At 37.0% G+C, this 16,912-nt stretch overlaps 1 protein-coding gene across 6 annotated transcripts in view; it reads right to left on the bottom strand.

Annotated features, from left to right (window-relative positions):
- PATJ (PATJ crumbs cell polarity complex component) overlaps nt 1-16,912 on the bottom strand; it is a 336,033-nt gene that overhangs the window by 183,555 nt on the left and 135,566 nt on the right. For all 6 annotated transcript variants that reach the window (XM_024740399.1, XM_024740403.1, XM_024740400.1 and 3 more), the window contains 3 exons: nt 11,517-11,627; nt 6,968-7,045; nt 2,871-2,970 (listed from right to left, as the gene is read on the bottom strand). In XM_024740399.1, coding sequence (XP_024596167.1) covers nt 2,871-2,970; nt 6,968-7,045; nt 11,517-11,627 — 289 coding nt within the window. The remainder of the gene's footprint in view (nt 1-2,870; nt 2,971-6,967; nt 7,046-11,516; nt 11,628-16,912) is intronic.

Raw genomic sequence — 16,912 nt, 5'->3', positions numbered from 1 at the left:
AGATCTGTAAGAGGACGACTTCTTTGAATTCCTTGCTGTGAACCACAAGGAGTTTACTAATGAAGACCTGATGGAATTGGAAGCCCAGAGAAAGGACGAAGAGAGACAAGAGGAAGAAGTAACTGAAGAACCGAAGAGATTCACGACGCAGGAAATGGCAAGGGGATTTTCTTTATTTGAGGAGGCACTGTTAGTTTTGAGGCACAGGACCTGAACGTAGACTGGTACACGAAGGTTGCAGCAGCCGTTCAGAATGCAATCCAGTGCTACTGTGTCATCTATGACAAGAAAAAAAGAGCTACTACCCAGACATCACTGGATCTTTTTTCAAGAGGTTAGATAGAATTGAATCCAGCAAGGCTGGATCTTTTTTCAAGAGGTTAGATAGAATTGAATCCAGCAAGGAACCAGAACCTGTGCCGTCAACGTCAGGCCTGAGTGAAATTGCAGCTTGCCCTCTGTCTCCTATCGCTGATGATCCTTCAGCTCTACCATCTCCCACCTCCTCTCCCTCCTCCAGTCAGTAACTCTTCTTGCCTGTTCACTCGATGGCAGCCCCTGTATGCCAGCTGTTGTACTGCACACTACTGTGCTTTTCAAGGTACGGTACTGTAAGATTAAAAATGTTTATTTTTTGTGTTTGTTTTTTATGTATTATTTGTGTGAAAAGTATTATAAACCTATTACAGTACAGTACTATATAAGCTGATTGTGTTAGTTGGGTACCTAGGCTAACTTTGCTGGACTTAACGAACAAATTGGACTTAACAAATGTGCTCTGAGAATGGAACTCATTTGTATGTAGGGGACTTACTGTATCAGCTTTCAGTGTAAATCAATGTCCTTCCTGAACCCCTCTAACGCTGTGAATGTGTGCTGTGAACACACATGTACACATGGTCTTGGAACTCTGGGGAACTGCTCTGCTTATCTAATGGTATCAAAGTGATATTCACTAGATAACCCCAAGTCACTTTGTTCCTATTTCTGGGATAGTAATGTTTTAAGTAATGGGAAGAGTAGATGACAGACAGTACCAACTCTGGAGTCAGAGTGCCTGGATTTAAACTCCATGTCCACTATTTATTAGCTGTGTAATTTTTGACATATTCCTTAATTTCTCTGAGCCTGTTTCTTTATTTGTACATTTAGAGACCTCACAAAGTTATTATGTTGATAGAGCTATTAACACATATGAAGACCTGGCACATGGTAAACCAGAGTGTTTACTAGGTATCACAATCCTTATACTAAGTTCTTTAAATGCTTTTTCCTCTAATGCTCATAGCGGTCCTGTGAGGCAGATTATTATAAGACATCCCCTCTCTTCCATATTGATAGGAAAGTGTGATCCATGAAGAGGTTAAGAAACTTGTCCATGTATTCACAACTAAGTGGTAGAGCTAGGATTAGAATGTAATCTTAGTCACATGCTTAAACCAGGTTTCCTAACAACCATGCAGATATAGGCATTCTAGTATCCCAGAAATTATGATTAATCAACAAGCTATCTCCACTCTGCTGCAGCTGCCCTAATAACTATATCAAAACAAGGGATTACATTACACAAACGCACACATATATCAATCGTATCCATCACGTGTTGCTCTTCCAAAGAGGTTGAGAACCAAGGCACTGCAGTACCTTTACGAAATTTTGTTTCCATGCCTTTGTATCCTGCCTTCCAGGCTGGTAACCTCACAGAGAAAACAAGGAGCTATGTTTCATTTATCTCACAGAAGACTCACTTAGCACTGTTAGTGAAAAGCAGTTGGTTTTCAACAGAGATTGTTGAACAAATGAAAATGCATGAGAAAGCGTTCTGTAAAATCACAAAGTACAAACCAAGTTTTTATAAAGTCAACTTGTTATATAGTTATATTTATTTTTATATTTCATTTATATATTATATTTAGAAAAATATAAAGTTATAGTCAACTTTATAATACTTGTTGAAGATTCACAATACGCCAGGCTAAAGTCCTTATCGCCTTATTTTAATCTTCATCACAACCCCTTTGAAGTAGGTACCATTATTTTCATAGAAGAGGGCATGCTTAAGGTCACACACTAGGAAGTACTGGAGCCAGAATTTTAACTCTTTCAATTTCTGTATCAGACTCCTTTTCTATATTATAGAAGGAAAAATATTATTTTAAAATATGTAAATTTCAAAAACCATGAAATTCACCCATTCAAATGTATAATCCTGTAGGTTTCAGTATAGTCACAAATTGTGCAACCATCATCACAATCTAATTTTAGAACATTTTCATCACCCCAAAATAAATTCCATACACAACAGCAATCAGATCTAAACTACATATAATTTACATACATATAAGATATATAAATTCTTTTAAATAAAGCCTTCATTAAATATATGTGTGAATGTATATTTGATACAACTAATACAAAAGGGCGTCATGAAATGACATCTAAAGGAAAAATTATGACTTCGTTGGCCCTCTGTAATTTTGCATTGACAATATCACCATCCACTTGAGTAGGGCACGTAATCAAGGCCTAAAATCTACATTCAACTCTTATTATTATGGGTCAAACTCCAATTTCAAGGACTTCTTAGCATTTGTGTAATCATAACCAAATAGTAAGACTAGGAGGGAATGTAGATAAAAGTTTACCACCCAGCTGCCTTTGATACTCACTCTGTTATATTAGTGTCAAAGACAAAAACTTAGGAAAATAAAGTCACAGAAGTTTTGGAGATGTAAACTTTCTTTTTCAGCAAGATATGTTAATGCACATTTTCTAAGAAGCTATACCACTGTATTTGACAATTTACAACAATCATTAAAGCATAATATAATAAATTCTGCATCCACCCCAAATAATGAAAAGGAACTCACTGTTGGTAAATGCATATTCTTCTTCAGTTTCATCGCTGTCATCAGATGGAGCTTTATAAGGAGGCGGCAGTTTCATTGGAGGTGGAGCAGTTCCTCGCCTCTGAAGATGCAAAATTTGAGAGAAGCGTTAATTGTCTTTGTATAACCTCTTCCTCAATGACAAACAGGATAAAAAAGATAATCTGTAAATATTTTGACTCTATCCAACTTCCATCACACCACCAGGATTGTAAAATAAATACAATTCATTCTCTTATGTTTATGTTATTATGTAAAAGTGACTCTGTGATGTAATACAGAAAACAAGAATTCAAAGGCACAGCTTTTAAGACTGTTAACCTACTCAGAAGAATGAATTCCTTTCTCCAGTGAGAAAGTCAACTATATGTACTTTCTTTACACTGTTGAGGCTTAGTTTTCCTTATTTCTGACCAAATAACTCAAATGAAAAACATTTCAAAATTAAGTCTAAATGTAAAAACTACCCAATGTGTTAATCCTATAATTATTTAAACTTTTTATTCAATTGTAGAAGGTAAAGATTTCATTCTTTAAAAACTACTTGAAATACCAAGATTTTCTAACCAAAGAGGTATTCATCTACAATTTATAAAGAGTCAACACACATTTTAATGTTTTAAAAAAGAAAGAGAAAGCTTTATGATGAATATTTTTTGTATTTCTGTATAAGTATTCTTTAAATTTACACACCAAATGATACAGCACATCAATATTTGGTTCAAATAGGCTTAATTAAAGTAGACTTTATGATCAGATTACCTTCACAGAATGTTGACATTTTCTTGAACGCTGGGAAAAATAAAACATGCCCAACTATGGAGAGATCCAAGCTGCTGGAAAGAATGGGAGCCGATACACCCAAGCACTCCACAAAAGCCAAAATAACCAGATTAAGATTTGTTTTGCTACAGGATTTCAATAAAGTACAATCAATTATGCTTTATAGGACAAAGCCACTAATGGCAGGATACACATCAGTAAATGGACAATGACTGGTCCATTACAGAAAGCAGGCATAAAATAAATTCCTCCAAAATAGAAAACAATATTTGGGATCCGTAAAGAAAAACACACACCCAAATTTATTTAAGATAATGTCTAACCAAAACAGTACTTTGTACATTTATAGAAAATCCAAAAATCAATAAAATGCAAGAGTGATGAAGGAAGAGAAGATGCCAAATACAAAGTACTTGTTAAGCAACAAAAGAATTCAAAAATGTGATCATGGTGTCTCTTTAATTCTTGTTTGAAAAAACTTAAAAGTGAGTTAAATGAAGAATAATAAAGGCAAATGAATTTTCAGCAAAACTTTTCCTCAGACCAGATCATTCTAAGTGAAAGACAATGCTCAGAACAAGGACAGCCAGCTTTTAAAATAGTATTAAGGGGGCTTCCCTGGTGGTGCAGTGGTTGAGAGTCCGCCTGCCGATGCAGGGGACATGGGTTCATGCCCCGGTCCAGGAAGATCCCACATGCCGCAGAGTGGCTGGGCCCATGAGCCATGGCCGCTGAGCCTGTGCTCCGCAGCGGGAGAGGCCACAGCAGTGAGAGGCCCGCGTATCACCAAAAAAAAAAAAAAAGGACCTTAGAAGGAAATTTATGGTCTGAAATGACTATTTTAGAAAAAAAGAATGGTTAAAACAATAAATTCTACAACTATCTAAAGATTATTAGGTGGGGGGAAGGAAATAAACCCAAATAAGACAATATAAAAATGAGAACAAAATTAATTAAGCAGAATAAAGATATAACAGAGAAGACTAACAGCTCAAAACTTAATTCTTCAAAATGAGGAATTAAATGAAAAATTACTTTCAAGATTAATAAAAAAATAAACTATATTCATAATGAAAAAGAACTACTTTGAAGAGAACACAGATAATACATGTTAAGAGAATAAACAACTTTATACCAACAAATGCAAAAATTAGGTGACATCAATATTCCTAGAAAAGAGTCAGTAATCAAAACTAACTCTAAAAGCAACAGAAAATCTGAATAGCTCAGTAACACAGGCCCTTGATGGCTTCATAAGCTAATCTGACCAAACATGTAAGGCATGGATAATTACTATTTTACACAAACTCTCAGAGAACTGAAAAGAAGAAGTACTCCTACTATTCATTTTAGTAGTGTTCTATAACCAAAACCAGACAGGATAGTATATAAACGGAAAATTCCAGGCCAAACTTGTTCAAAATCACAGATGTAAAAATTCTAAAAGAAATAATACTAGCAAACAGGCAAAAAAGATCATGACCAAATTAATTTAAGATTGGTTTAACATTACAGAATCTATTAATATAATTCACCACATTAAGGAATTCAAGGAGAAAAAAAAAATCACATACAAATTATTTCAGTGAATGTAGATAATACATTTGATAAAATTCAATATCAATCCCATTCGTCATAAAAATTCTTAGCAAAATAAGAATGAAAGGGAATACTTCCATAACCAAAGGATAATCTATAAAAACTTACAGCACACATCATATTTAATGGTTAAATATTGAAAGCAATTTCCTAACTACCAGGAGGTAAAACAATAAGAATGTTAGCTCTTATTACCTCCATTAAACACCACAGAGATCTTAGCAGATATAATAAAACAAGGGATAAAATACTGGAAAGGGAAGAAGAAAACTGCCTTTATCCAAAGTGGTTATTATTATCCATATAGAAAATTCAGAAATGAAAATCTACATAGTACTAGAATTTGGGATTCATATTCTTATTAAAAATTATATATATATATATATATATATATATGTATATGTGAAGTACATACACCAAGACACTAAAAGCATACATCAAGACACTAAAAGCTTCTACATAAAATATTTAATAAGTTTATCTTTAGATGGTGGGTTTATGAGAGATTTTAACTTTTTTATTTCAGCATTTTGGTTTTCCCAGTGTCCTGAACCAGATTATTTTATAAAAGAATAAGAGAATAATGTTACAAGATGTCAAAAAATATATAAAATTCAATTTCATATCTACATACTAGCAACAGAAAATGCAATTTAAAAGCAAAAAAAAAAAAAAATATTTAAAAGCAACACAAAATATAAGGATTTCTAGGAATAAACCAAAGATTTACAATGCCTTTCTGAAGAAAATGATAACAATTAATTGTAAGAAATAAAAGAGGAATTTAATAAATAGAAAGACATACCAGGTTAATGGTTAAGAACGCTCAATATCATAAAGATGTAAATTCTTTACAATTTATAGATCTGACACAACTCCAATCAAAATTGTCAAAGAGAGTTTTTGGTAGAATTTGACAAGCTAATTATAAAATTAAATGGAAAAGAAAAAGGACACAAATAGGTAATACACTTCTAAAGAAAAAGAAATACGTAAAGGAGATTGCTCTACTAGAAAACAAGATTTATTATTAGACTTTAATAATTTAGGCAGGGCAGCATTTGTGCTGGGATAAACAAATGGAACAAAGAGAACGCTCAGAAACAATCTTCCCCTGATAACCTGAGATATGACAGAGGTTGTGGTGCAAAGGAGGGCCTATTTAAAAGAGTGGGATAATTATTTACCTTTATGGGGAAAAATGAAAATCCATCCTACCTGACACCATACCCTAAGATAAACTTAGTATCAACTAATTCTACTAGAATAGAGGTGGGGAAACAGGAGTGGAGGATTAACTCTGATTGACAGTAAGAAACGTTTTCTCAGGAGAGATGACCTTTGACCTGCTCCTTCGAGAATGAAAAGGAAGAGCAATGTGGAAAATGGACTTCCAGGCTGAGGGAGCAGCAAGATCAAAGTCTGAGAAACTTTCTGGGAATAGACAGACAACCAGCCCAGCTGAACAGGAAAGACAGAGAAAGATGATGATGGCTGATTGGTGCGTCATGACATTTTTACACCTATACTCCACTAGGCCTTCATCCAGGCCAGAATCAGTCATGTTCACACAAGGGAAATATTATAACTACAGTACTTCTATCTTGATACTCATCAAAAAAACACTTATTAATTGCAGCTCAGATATGCAAAAAGAAACCAGAAACATTTTTTAAAAGCTTGCAAGGTTAGGTTACCTTTTCTTTTTTTTCTTGGGTGCCTTGGTCCTCGTTATTAGTGATCTTTTTGGCCTTGTTATGTGCACTAGGAATGACCTACCACCACAAAAACAAGGAAGGGGGAAGAGGAAAACATTTAAATGTCACAATCATTACGTGGCTTTAATTTTTTTAAAAAACAATTAAAATCCTACTTAACTCTCTAACTTCACCTAAAAGTAAAGACACGAGAAGTATAATTCAAGGCAAGCAATACTACTTGGGAAATCTAACAAGCTATAAAACCCAAAATGTGCGTGCGTGCGTGTGTGTGTGTGTGTGTGTGTAGCATCAAGGGGCAATAAATTCACAGGCTTGTGTAGATCCAGAAGGTGAAGATGAAGACTAAGAAGGTCACAATACTTACTGTCATCCAAACATCTCATTTTGCGAAATACACTTTTAAGGGTAAGCAAAGTTAATTCCTAGAACGCTGAATGCAACATTTATTTCATAGATCTACCTAGTTCATCACTGTACCCCAGTTCAAGTATGATATCTAGCACACTGTGCACATTCAATAAATATTTCACTATCACTGCTAGCATATAAATAAATTATAAAGCTATTTACACTCCTGGATAAGAGGTCAATGAGAGCTATAACCCTGTTGCTCAGAAAAAGCCTAATACATAGCAGTGTTGAATAAATGTTTATAAATGAGTCAAACAGCTCAATTTCATAGAAATAATTTTAATTCTTAATGGTGCCAACATCATAGATTACTTTTTGACTCATTTCTTTTTGTAAAACTATCTATAAAACATCTTAGGAAAATACAAAACTGTTAGTGATTTTTTTAAAAGGATCCTTAAATAGCTAACACAAATAATGTTGGCATGAAATCTGATGACAGACATGCAAATTAAAAGGAAAAATAAATATCCTTTCTCAGAAAATTAAAGGAACTTCCTGCCTAGGGATAATTTAGAAAACAAAACCAAAAAAACACTTCTCTCTAAAGGCAATTTAAGGGACTTCCCTGGGAGTCCAGTGGTTAAGACTTCACCTTCCAATGCAGGGGGTGCGGGTTCAATCCCTGGTCAGGGAGCTAAGATCCAACATGCTTCATGGCCAAAAAATCAAAACAAAAAACAGAAGCAATATTGTAACAAATTCAATAAAGACTTTAAATATGGTCCACATCAAAAAAAAATCTTTAAAAAGAATAAAAAATAAAGGCAATTTAAGATTAATTCTTCTTTACTTTTAAATTAGAGTCTAAGGAAATTAATTTTGGAATAAAGTCTCAGGAATGTTTCACTTAAGTAAAAAACAACAGTAGTGATAAAGCAACATGTTTTTGGTGCTTCCTATGTAAATAGACACTGTACTTAATACTTATTTCTCTATTTATTTATTTTTAATATTTATTTGGCTGAGCCAGGTCTTAGTTGCGGCACACAGGATCTTCTATGCAGCATGCGGGATCAGTTGTGGCATGCGGACTCCTTTAGTTGCAGCAAGACGGATCTAGTTTCCCGACCAGGGATCGAACCTGGGCTCCCTGCACTGGGAGTGTGGAGTCTTAGCCACTGGACCATCAGGGAAGTTCTCTGCTTAATATATACAACAACCTAAGTCAGAGTTCAAAAACTAGTGGGTCTACAGGTATATGTTTCTTGTCCTAAAGAATTTTAAAACAGGAGCTTCCCTTGTGGTGCAGTGGTTAAGAATCCGCCTGCCAATGAAGGGTAAACGGGTTCGAGCCCTGGTCCGGGAAGATCCCACGTGCTGTGGAGCAACTAAGCCCGTGCACCACATCTACTGAGCCTGCGCTCTAGAGGCCACGAGCCACAACTACTGAGCCCGCGTGCCATAATTACTGAAGCCCACGCGCCTAGAGCCTGTGCTCTGCAACAAGAGAAGCCACTGCAATGAGACGCCCACACACGGCAACAAAGAGTAGCCCCCGCTCACAGCAACTAGAGCAAGCCCACACGCAGCAACGAAGACCCAACGCAGCCATAGATAAATAAATAAATAAATAGAATTTTAAAACAAATACTTTGTCTCTCTAGAAAGTTATAATATCTGCCTACCCTGGACCTACTTTCTCCTCTGAAAAAAACAGCTGAAACTGAATGGCAGAAGCTTCGTGATGGGACAAAATGTTAGCTGCCATTCACAAAGTTTGCAATGTTTGCTTTTCAAAGAGCAGAGAAATATCTTTCTGTATGCATACGATTAGCAAAATTTGGAAGACCAAAGGCCCACCAAAAAGACTATATCTTTAAGAAAAGTAGGACAGCACAGGTTTCTTATGAAAGTAAAAAATATATTTCTATACGACTAATACACAAAATGGACACATGTCCAAAAAATTTAGGTGCCATTATGAAACAATGACATTAGGGAAGTACAAACGGAATACAGGAAAAAATAAAACAACACATGATAATAAATTTAATGAACTGAAGGCATGATGCCAATTTCAAAAGGGTTTGTTTTTTAATGTATAAAAAAAAGAACCCTAATGCTACTGTGAAATGTAATTTTAACTGGAAAATGTTACCTTCGCATAAAAGCTTTCTATAGAGGTGTACAGTATAAATCATGAATTTTGCTCTCAAATAAGCATTTACCAAGTAAATCTAAGCAGATACACACATTTCTTTCTAGCAGGCTGAAAAAATAGTTGAGAAATTCAGGAGGAAAAGCTTAAAAAAGTAATGTGTTGTTGATCCTCCTAAACCACCTGCTAAAAGCACAAATATAAAAAAATAAAATACAACTCAAAAAAAAGGTACAAATATAAACACCACTGCTCAATTCATGGTGTTGATGAGAATTTCCATGTAACCAAGGCATGTTTAAACACAGGGCCTTGGTGGAAATGACTTACTTGGGGGTTTTGAAGAAAGTCTCAAAGTTTAATGTAAGCTGATCAAAAATAATTAAGAATTTGGCTATGTTTTCTATTCCTGTGATGACCAATATAACTTGCAAGAATAAGTAAGCCGAAGAGAGCACCGTTTGGCAAAGATTTGAAACTTGATTCCTTTCATTTCCTTATTCAACTGGAATCATTTTGTTCTTAAAAAAAAAAAAAGGAACAAATCATGGACATTAATATCATCGCCATCCCTTGGCTAGAATCACAGATAGTTCAATGCTTGATGAACCCAATGCACAATGTAACAGTCTGTGATGCTGCCTGAGGGTTAAGTAACTTGAACATCGGGCGATGCTGAAGACATTTTCCCTTGTTTTGAACAGTTGAAAGAAATTGTACTGTTTATGTCCTCCAAATGAAAATTTTGACCTCAGCTCACCAACGATGGCTGGATTAAAATCTTGGCCGTTTTGGCTGACTTTATAACCTATTAAAATGCTTTAAATATTTTTCAGAGGGGCATTTGCAAGTGGCCACATAAATGTATAATCTGATTGGTTCATTCTCGCTCAAAACTATTTCTCTGGAAGTGTCATTTGGCAGGGAATAATCTGGCCAATTTTCCTACAGAATTCAGTTTCCAGAAATAAAAGTGATGGCCTCAATGACTTTTTCAATATTATAAGTTAAAAGGTGGATTCCAATAAATCTAGAATTTCAAGTTGTATAAAAATGTGAAGACCTTATTCAGTTTACTTCTCTCAATTAGTCTTGATGGTATAAACGGAGCACTAAGACTAGAAGGGACTGTGCTGCAGTGCAGTGCACCACAGCAGAGCTGCCCAGGTGGGGTGAGGCTGCAACCCACTGTGTGCAGGCAGGCTACAAGCGTGCTGAAATAGCATGTTGATGCCTTCGCCCTTGGGACAGCCAGACATCTGTTTACACAGTTTGCCATACAAATATTATTTTCTGTATTCCCTGACATAAAAAAAGGTTGAAAGGCACTGCATTAGCGAATTGAAAAGCAAATTTTTAAAAAATATGCAGAGTTTTTCTACTGTTCATAAGTGTCTATGTTTTGAACAGCTGCCTTCCATTATAAAATAAAGAAAAATAAACATTGCTTCCAGGTACAGGGCTTACGGGGCTGCATATTGCAATATAAAATACACATCCTGCCACTAACATCTGTGTATCAGAGTTCTAATTCCATACCAAATAAGTAATTTATTATAGAAAAAAAATTCTATGATTAAATACTGCTCTTTGCGAATTCAGAATCGTTAACAGAACATACAACAATGCAACACGTCTGAGTTTTTACATGCCTGTAAAAATACCATTTGGTGGTCCCTCTAGAATGTTTTTAACCCTGACCTACTCTGTATTCAAAGTATTTTATAAACAAAGTAACTGGTTCAGAAAGGTTAGGTAACTTGCCTCCAAATTAGCAAAAATGGTAAACAGGCAATCAAGGAATCAAAAATGGGTCTGTTAGACTCCACTGCACACTGGAATAACTCAAATTTGACCAGGAAATCAAAATCAGAGGAAAAAAGGGAAAATTGAGCTTAATAACTAAATTTTAATGAAGTTAATGCTTCCTTTACGTAATAGTAGAATAACAGTAAAAATATATTGAAAAAAGCCTGGTCCACAGATATAGAGAATATTTTTTAAGTAGCTTACTCTTGGAGTGGATGACAAGCTCTGAACAACAAACACCACAGGGTTTCCTGCATTCTTAATGGCCTCAACCGCTTCTCTGTGAGAGGCATTCTGCAAATCTACTCCAGACACCTAAAAACACAGAAGCAATTTATTTCAATTAGAAGGGCAGCAGATCTTGTGGATAGGTTAATTCAAAGTTCATGCGTATTATCTAGTTACAAGAAGAGCCAGAGTTGAATGAATTATACCAAAGCCAGAAAAAAATAAGATTGACCCAAACAAGCTTTGCTGTTTTAGGAGATCATGTTTAAGGATATTAATGTTTCACCTTCAAGAAAAGTAAATAAGGTAAATATCTTAATAACAATGGCCCTGATTAAATATAATTATCCAAAGTAGATAGCTCAGTCAGTAACAGAACCTTAAAAAGCTTCTGAACTTGTAATGTCACCTCTGCCACTATCACAGTACACAATTCTGAGTGGGGGCAGGGGGTGGGGATCTCTCTGGACTCACCTTCTCTCAAGTAAACTGAGAAGAATGACATTTTAAGCAAATTGCCCATTATCACAGTTGAGAAGCTGAACATTTCTCAAATTATATCAAAAAAGAAGTATGAAAACACCCATAGGTTCTTTCTAAAAGAGTTCTGTGTTCAACAAATTTGAGTATGTGGAATCTAGAAAAATGGTAGAGATGAACTTATTTGCAAAGCAGAAATCGAGTCACAGATGTAGAGAACAAATTTACAGTTACCAAGGGGGGAAGGGAGGGGGGTTAGATGAATTGGGATATTGGGAATGACATATATACACTACTATGTATAAAATAGATAACTAATGAGAACCTACTGTATAGCACAGGGAACTCTACTCAATGCTCTGTGGTGATCTAAATGGGAAGGAAATCTAAAAAAGAGTGGATATATGCATACATATAACTGATTCACTTTGCTATACAGCAAGAAACTAACCAACATTGTAAAGCAACTATACTCCAATAAAAATTAATTTAAAAAACTGGGGCAAGTGTAAACATCTCCTTATTATATAAGTCTGGGAGAACACAACTTGTGAACATGCCCATAATCTCAAAGAGCATTCTGTATTTATCAAACATATTTACAAGAACCAATTTTTGAAACTGATAATGTAAGGAAACCTTGGTAAAAGTTGAGGTGGTTTACAGTCAGTTGATAGCGACAATTTGTGAATATTGTTTTGCCGTAAGGGGATCAAAGAAATAGGAATGTAAGTGAAGAGGGATGTGGGATCAAGTTTGGTTTTTGTTTTTAAGATGGGATAGATTACAGTAATAATGATGCAGTGGAGAGGAAAAATGAAGGGTAGAGAGGAGTGATGACCGTGGAAGCAAATCCTTAGACAGTGAAGAGGGAATGACTTCCACTGTACAAGTTAGACTGGCTCTGGATAGAAGAAACATAAATAGTTCATTTGCTGTGCCAAATACAGTCAGAAAAAAGCTTTGGTATGCAGTGGGAGCAAGGGGAAACTCTCTTTTGACTGCTTCTATTTTCTCAATGAAATAAGAAACAAGGACCTTAAACAGAGATTAAGACTGCAGCAGGAGGTATAGGAGGTTTGAAGTAGTTACCTCTGAAAGTAGAAGAATGGAACAACTCGGGAAATATTACAGGGCTACAGGGCAGAATTAAAGACCCACTTGAGGGGGTGGTCATGAATTTTAAATGAGACCAGACAGCATGGGTGGTTATTTTCTCCAGCGGTGCTAGAGATCTGAAATAAGCAAAAAGTTGCACTTAAGTAGGATGTGGTTGGTTCTCCCAGGCAAGTTCAGTGAAAGGAAAGAGGATCAAAGGAGTTGGAAGTATATGCAAGGGAGTGATAGGATGATAAGTCACTGAATCTGAGCAGAGTGAGGAAGAAAGTGAGCATGCCAGAAGCCGAGAGACAGAAGTGAGGGTTCTAAGGTAGGAGATACAAGCCCAGTGTGTTAGAGGGGTTTAAAGCCAGGTGGAGTCTAAAGTACAGAGAAAGAGGAGAGAGCGGAAAGAGGTGAGGCCAGGGAGGCAGCCGAAGCCACCTGCAAAATCCAAAAGGCCATGGCAAGAACTTTGGCTTTTTATTCTAATAGGTATCAATGAAGATTTTAATGCTCTGTGAAAGCTCTTTTCCCATATGAGTTGAGGAAGGATACAAATAATAGTAAATGAAAAAAATACAGACAAAAATTAAAGCGACACATAAAAGCTGTCACAACAGTTTGATGGAGCTTCTTTCAAATAACCTGATCCCCAATATATTCAACAGTAAGAGAAGTAGAGGCTATATGAGAGCTACTTCCTCCTCTAGTAATAATCAGTTTTTGTTTCCCTAACAGAGATTTCCACATTGCTAAATGCGAATCACCGAAGTCGGGAAGGTAGGAAAAAAACAGTATTCTGTCATATTACAACACAAAAATAATCTTAGTTTTTCTCAGCTTTAAAATTATAAGAGTATGTTCATTCACACAGATGAAGACCCATTTCTAAAAATTACATTAAATTCTAACTTCCTAGTTTAAAAAACTCTTCTTTATACGGACCTAAACCTTTCATGCAATTGTTTCAAGACAAAGAGAAATGATTATTAAACTTCACTAACAAAACAAACAAGTAATGCTTTTCATAGAAAAAAGTAAACAAATGACTCATTATGCTTCACAAAATATATATTAGAGTGTAACATTTCAGGGCTGTTGTGAATTTGAAGAAATATAAATTATTAAATATGAGATAAAACAGTGGACTCTTAGTATGTGTATGAGTGATGATGATTAAATGAGAGAATACTTTATATTCAACTGAGCACAGAGAAAGATGAGAAAAAGAAACAAAATTCAAAAAGATTTAAAAAGTAAACAATCCAATTAGAAAACAGGCAAAAACACAAACAAACATTTCACCAAAGAGGGTATTGGATGGCAATCAAGTACATGAAAAGTTCTTTCTCATTAGCCATTAGGGAACCGCAAATTAAAACAACAATGATATCACTATATACCTATCAAGAATGGGTAAAATGAAAAACAGTGACAACACCAAATGTTGATGAGGATGCAGAGAAACTGAATCACTCATACATTGCTGGTGGAAATACAAAATAGTACAGCCATTCTGGAAAATAGTTTGACAGTTTCTTAAAACTAAAAAGGAACTTAACATACAACCCAGCAGTTACACTCTTGGGCATCTATCCCAGAGACACAAAGACTTATTTTCACTCAGGAACTTGTATACAAATGTTTATAGGAGCTTTATTCATAATAGCCAAGAACTAGAAACTACCAAAGTGTCTTTCAATGGGTGAATGGTTAAACGGTGGTACCTCCATACCATGGAATACTACTCATCCATAAAAAGGGATGAACGAGGAGGCGCCTTCAAGTTGGCAGAGGAGTAAGACGCGGAGATCACCTTCCTCCCCACAAATACATCAAAACTACATCTACATGTGAAACAACCCTTACAGAACACCTACTGAACACTGGCAGAAAACCTCAGACTTCCCAAAAGGCAAGAAACTCCCCACGTACCTGGGTAGGGCAAAAGAAAAAAGAATAAACAGAAACAAAAGAATAGGGACGGGACCTGCACCAGTGGGAGGGAGCTGTGAAGGAGGAAAAGTTTCCACACACTGGGAAGCTCCTTCACCGGTGGAGATGGGGGCTGGGCAGAGGGGAAGCTTCAGAGCCAAGGAGGAGAGCGCAGGAACAGGGGTGCAGAGGGCAAAGCGGAGAGATTCCCGCACAGAGGATCGGTGCTGACCGGCACTCACCAGCCCGAGAGGCTTGTCTGCTCAGCCGCCGGGGAGGGCGGGGGCTGGGAGCTGAGGCTCGGGCTTCAGAGGTCGGATCCCAGGGAGAGGACTGGGGTTGGCTGAGTGAACACGGCCTGAAGGGGTCTAGTGCGCCACAGCTAGACGGGAGGGAGTCCGGGAAAAAGTCTGGAACTGCCTAAGAGGCAAGAGGCAATTTTTTTCGGGGTGCACAAGGAGACGGGATTCAGAGCACCACCTAAATGAGCTCCAGAGATGGGCACGAGCTGTGGCTATCAGAGTGTACCCCAGAGACGGGCATGAGACGCTAAGCTAAGGCTGCTGCTGCAGCCAGCAAGAATCCTGTGTGCAAGCACAGATCACTATCCACACCTCCCCTCCTGGGAGCCTGTGCCGCCCACCACTGCCAGGGTCCTGAGATCCAGGGACAACTTCCACGGGAGAACATACGGAGCGCCGCAGGCTGTTGCAACATCACATCGGCCTCTGCCACGGCAGGCTCGCCCCGCATTCTGTACCCCTCCGTCCCCGACTGAGTGAGCCAGAGTCCCCCAATCAACTGCTACTTTAACCCCGTCCTGTCTGGGCGGGGAACATATGCCCTCAGGCGACCTACACACGGAGGCGGGGTCAAATCCAAAGCTGAACCCCAGGAGCTATGCAAACAAAGAAGGGTAAGGGAAATCTCTCCCAGCAGCCTCAGGAGCAGCAGATTAAATCTCCACAATAAATGTGATGTACCCTTCATCTCTGGAATACCTGAATAGACAATGAATCATCCCAAAATTCAGGCAGTGGACGTTAGGAGCAACTGTAGCCTTAGGGTTTGCTTTCTGCATCTAATTTGTTTCTGGTTTTACGTTTATCTTGGTTTAGTATTTACAGCTAATTACCAATAGTAGATTTCTTTTATTGATTGGGCTGCTCTCTTCCTTTTTATATATATATATTTTTTTTCTTTTTCCTTTTTCTCTTTTTGTGAGTGTGTATGTGTATGCTTCTTTGTGTGATTTAGTCTGTATAGCTTTGCTTTTCCCATTTGCCTAGGGTTCTGTCTGTACATGTTTTTTGTTTTTTGGTTTTTTTGTTAGTATAGTGTTTAGTGCTTGTTATCATTGGTGGATTTGTTTCTTGGTTTGGTTGCTCTCTCTCTTTCTTAATTACTTTTAATTTTTTTAATTGTTAATTTTTATTTTAATAACTATATTTTCTTTTCTTTCTTTCTTTTTTTTCTCCCTTTTCTTCTGAGCCATGTGGCTGACAGGGTCTTGGTGCTCTGGCCAGGTGTCAAGCCTGAGCCTCTGAGGTGGGAGAGCCAAGTTGAGGACACTGGTCCACCACAGACCTCCCGGCCCCACATAATATCAAATGGCAAATGCGCTCCCAGAGTTCTCCATCTCAATGCTAAGACCCAGCTCCACTCAACGACCAGCAAGCTACAGTGCTGGACATCCTATGTCAAACAACTAGCAAGACAGGAACACAACCCCACCCATTAGCAGAGAGGCAGCTAAAATCATACTAAGGTCACAGACACCCCAAAACACACCACCGGACGTGGTCCTGCCCACCAGAAAGACAAGATCCAACCTTATCCACCAGAACACAGGCACA

The sequence above is a fragment of the Neophocaena asiaeorientalis genome, unplaced genomic scaffold (genome assembly GCF_003031525.2).
Source record: "Neophocaena asiaeorientalis asiaeorientalis breed wild unplaced genomic scaffold, Neophocaena_asiaeorientalis_V1.1 scaffold581, whole genome shotgun sequence".
NCBI classification, from domain to species: domain Eukaryota; kingdom Metazoa; phylum Chordata; class Mammalia; order Artiodactyla; family Phocoenidae; genus Neophocaena; species Neophocaena asiaeorientalis.
The sequence above is the reverse complement of the archived record's forward strand: the minus strand, read 5'-3'. Positions and strand labels throughout refer to the sequence as shown.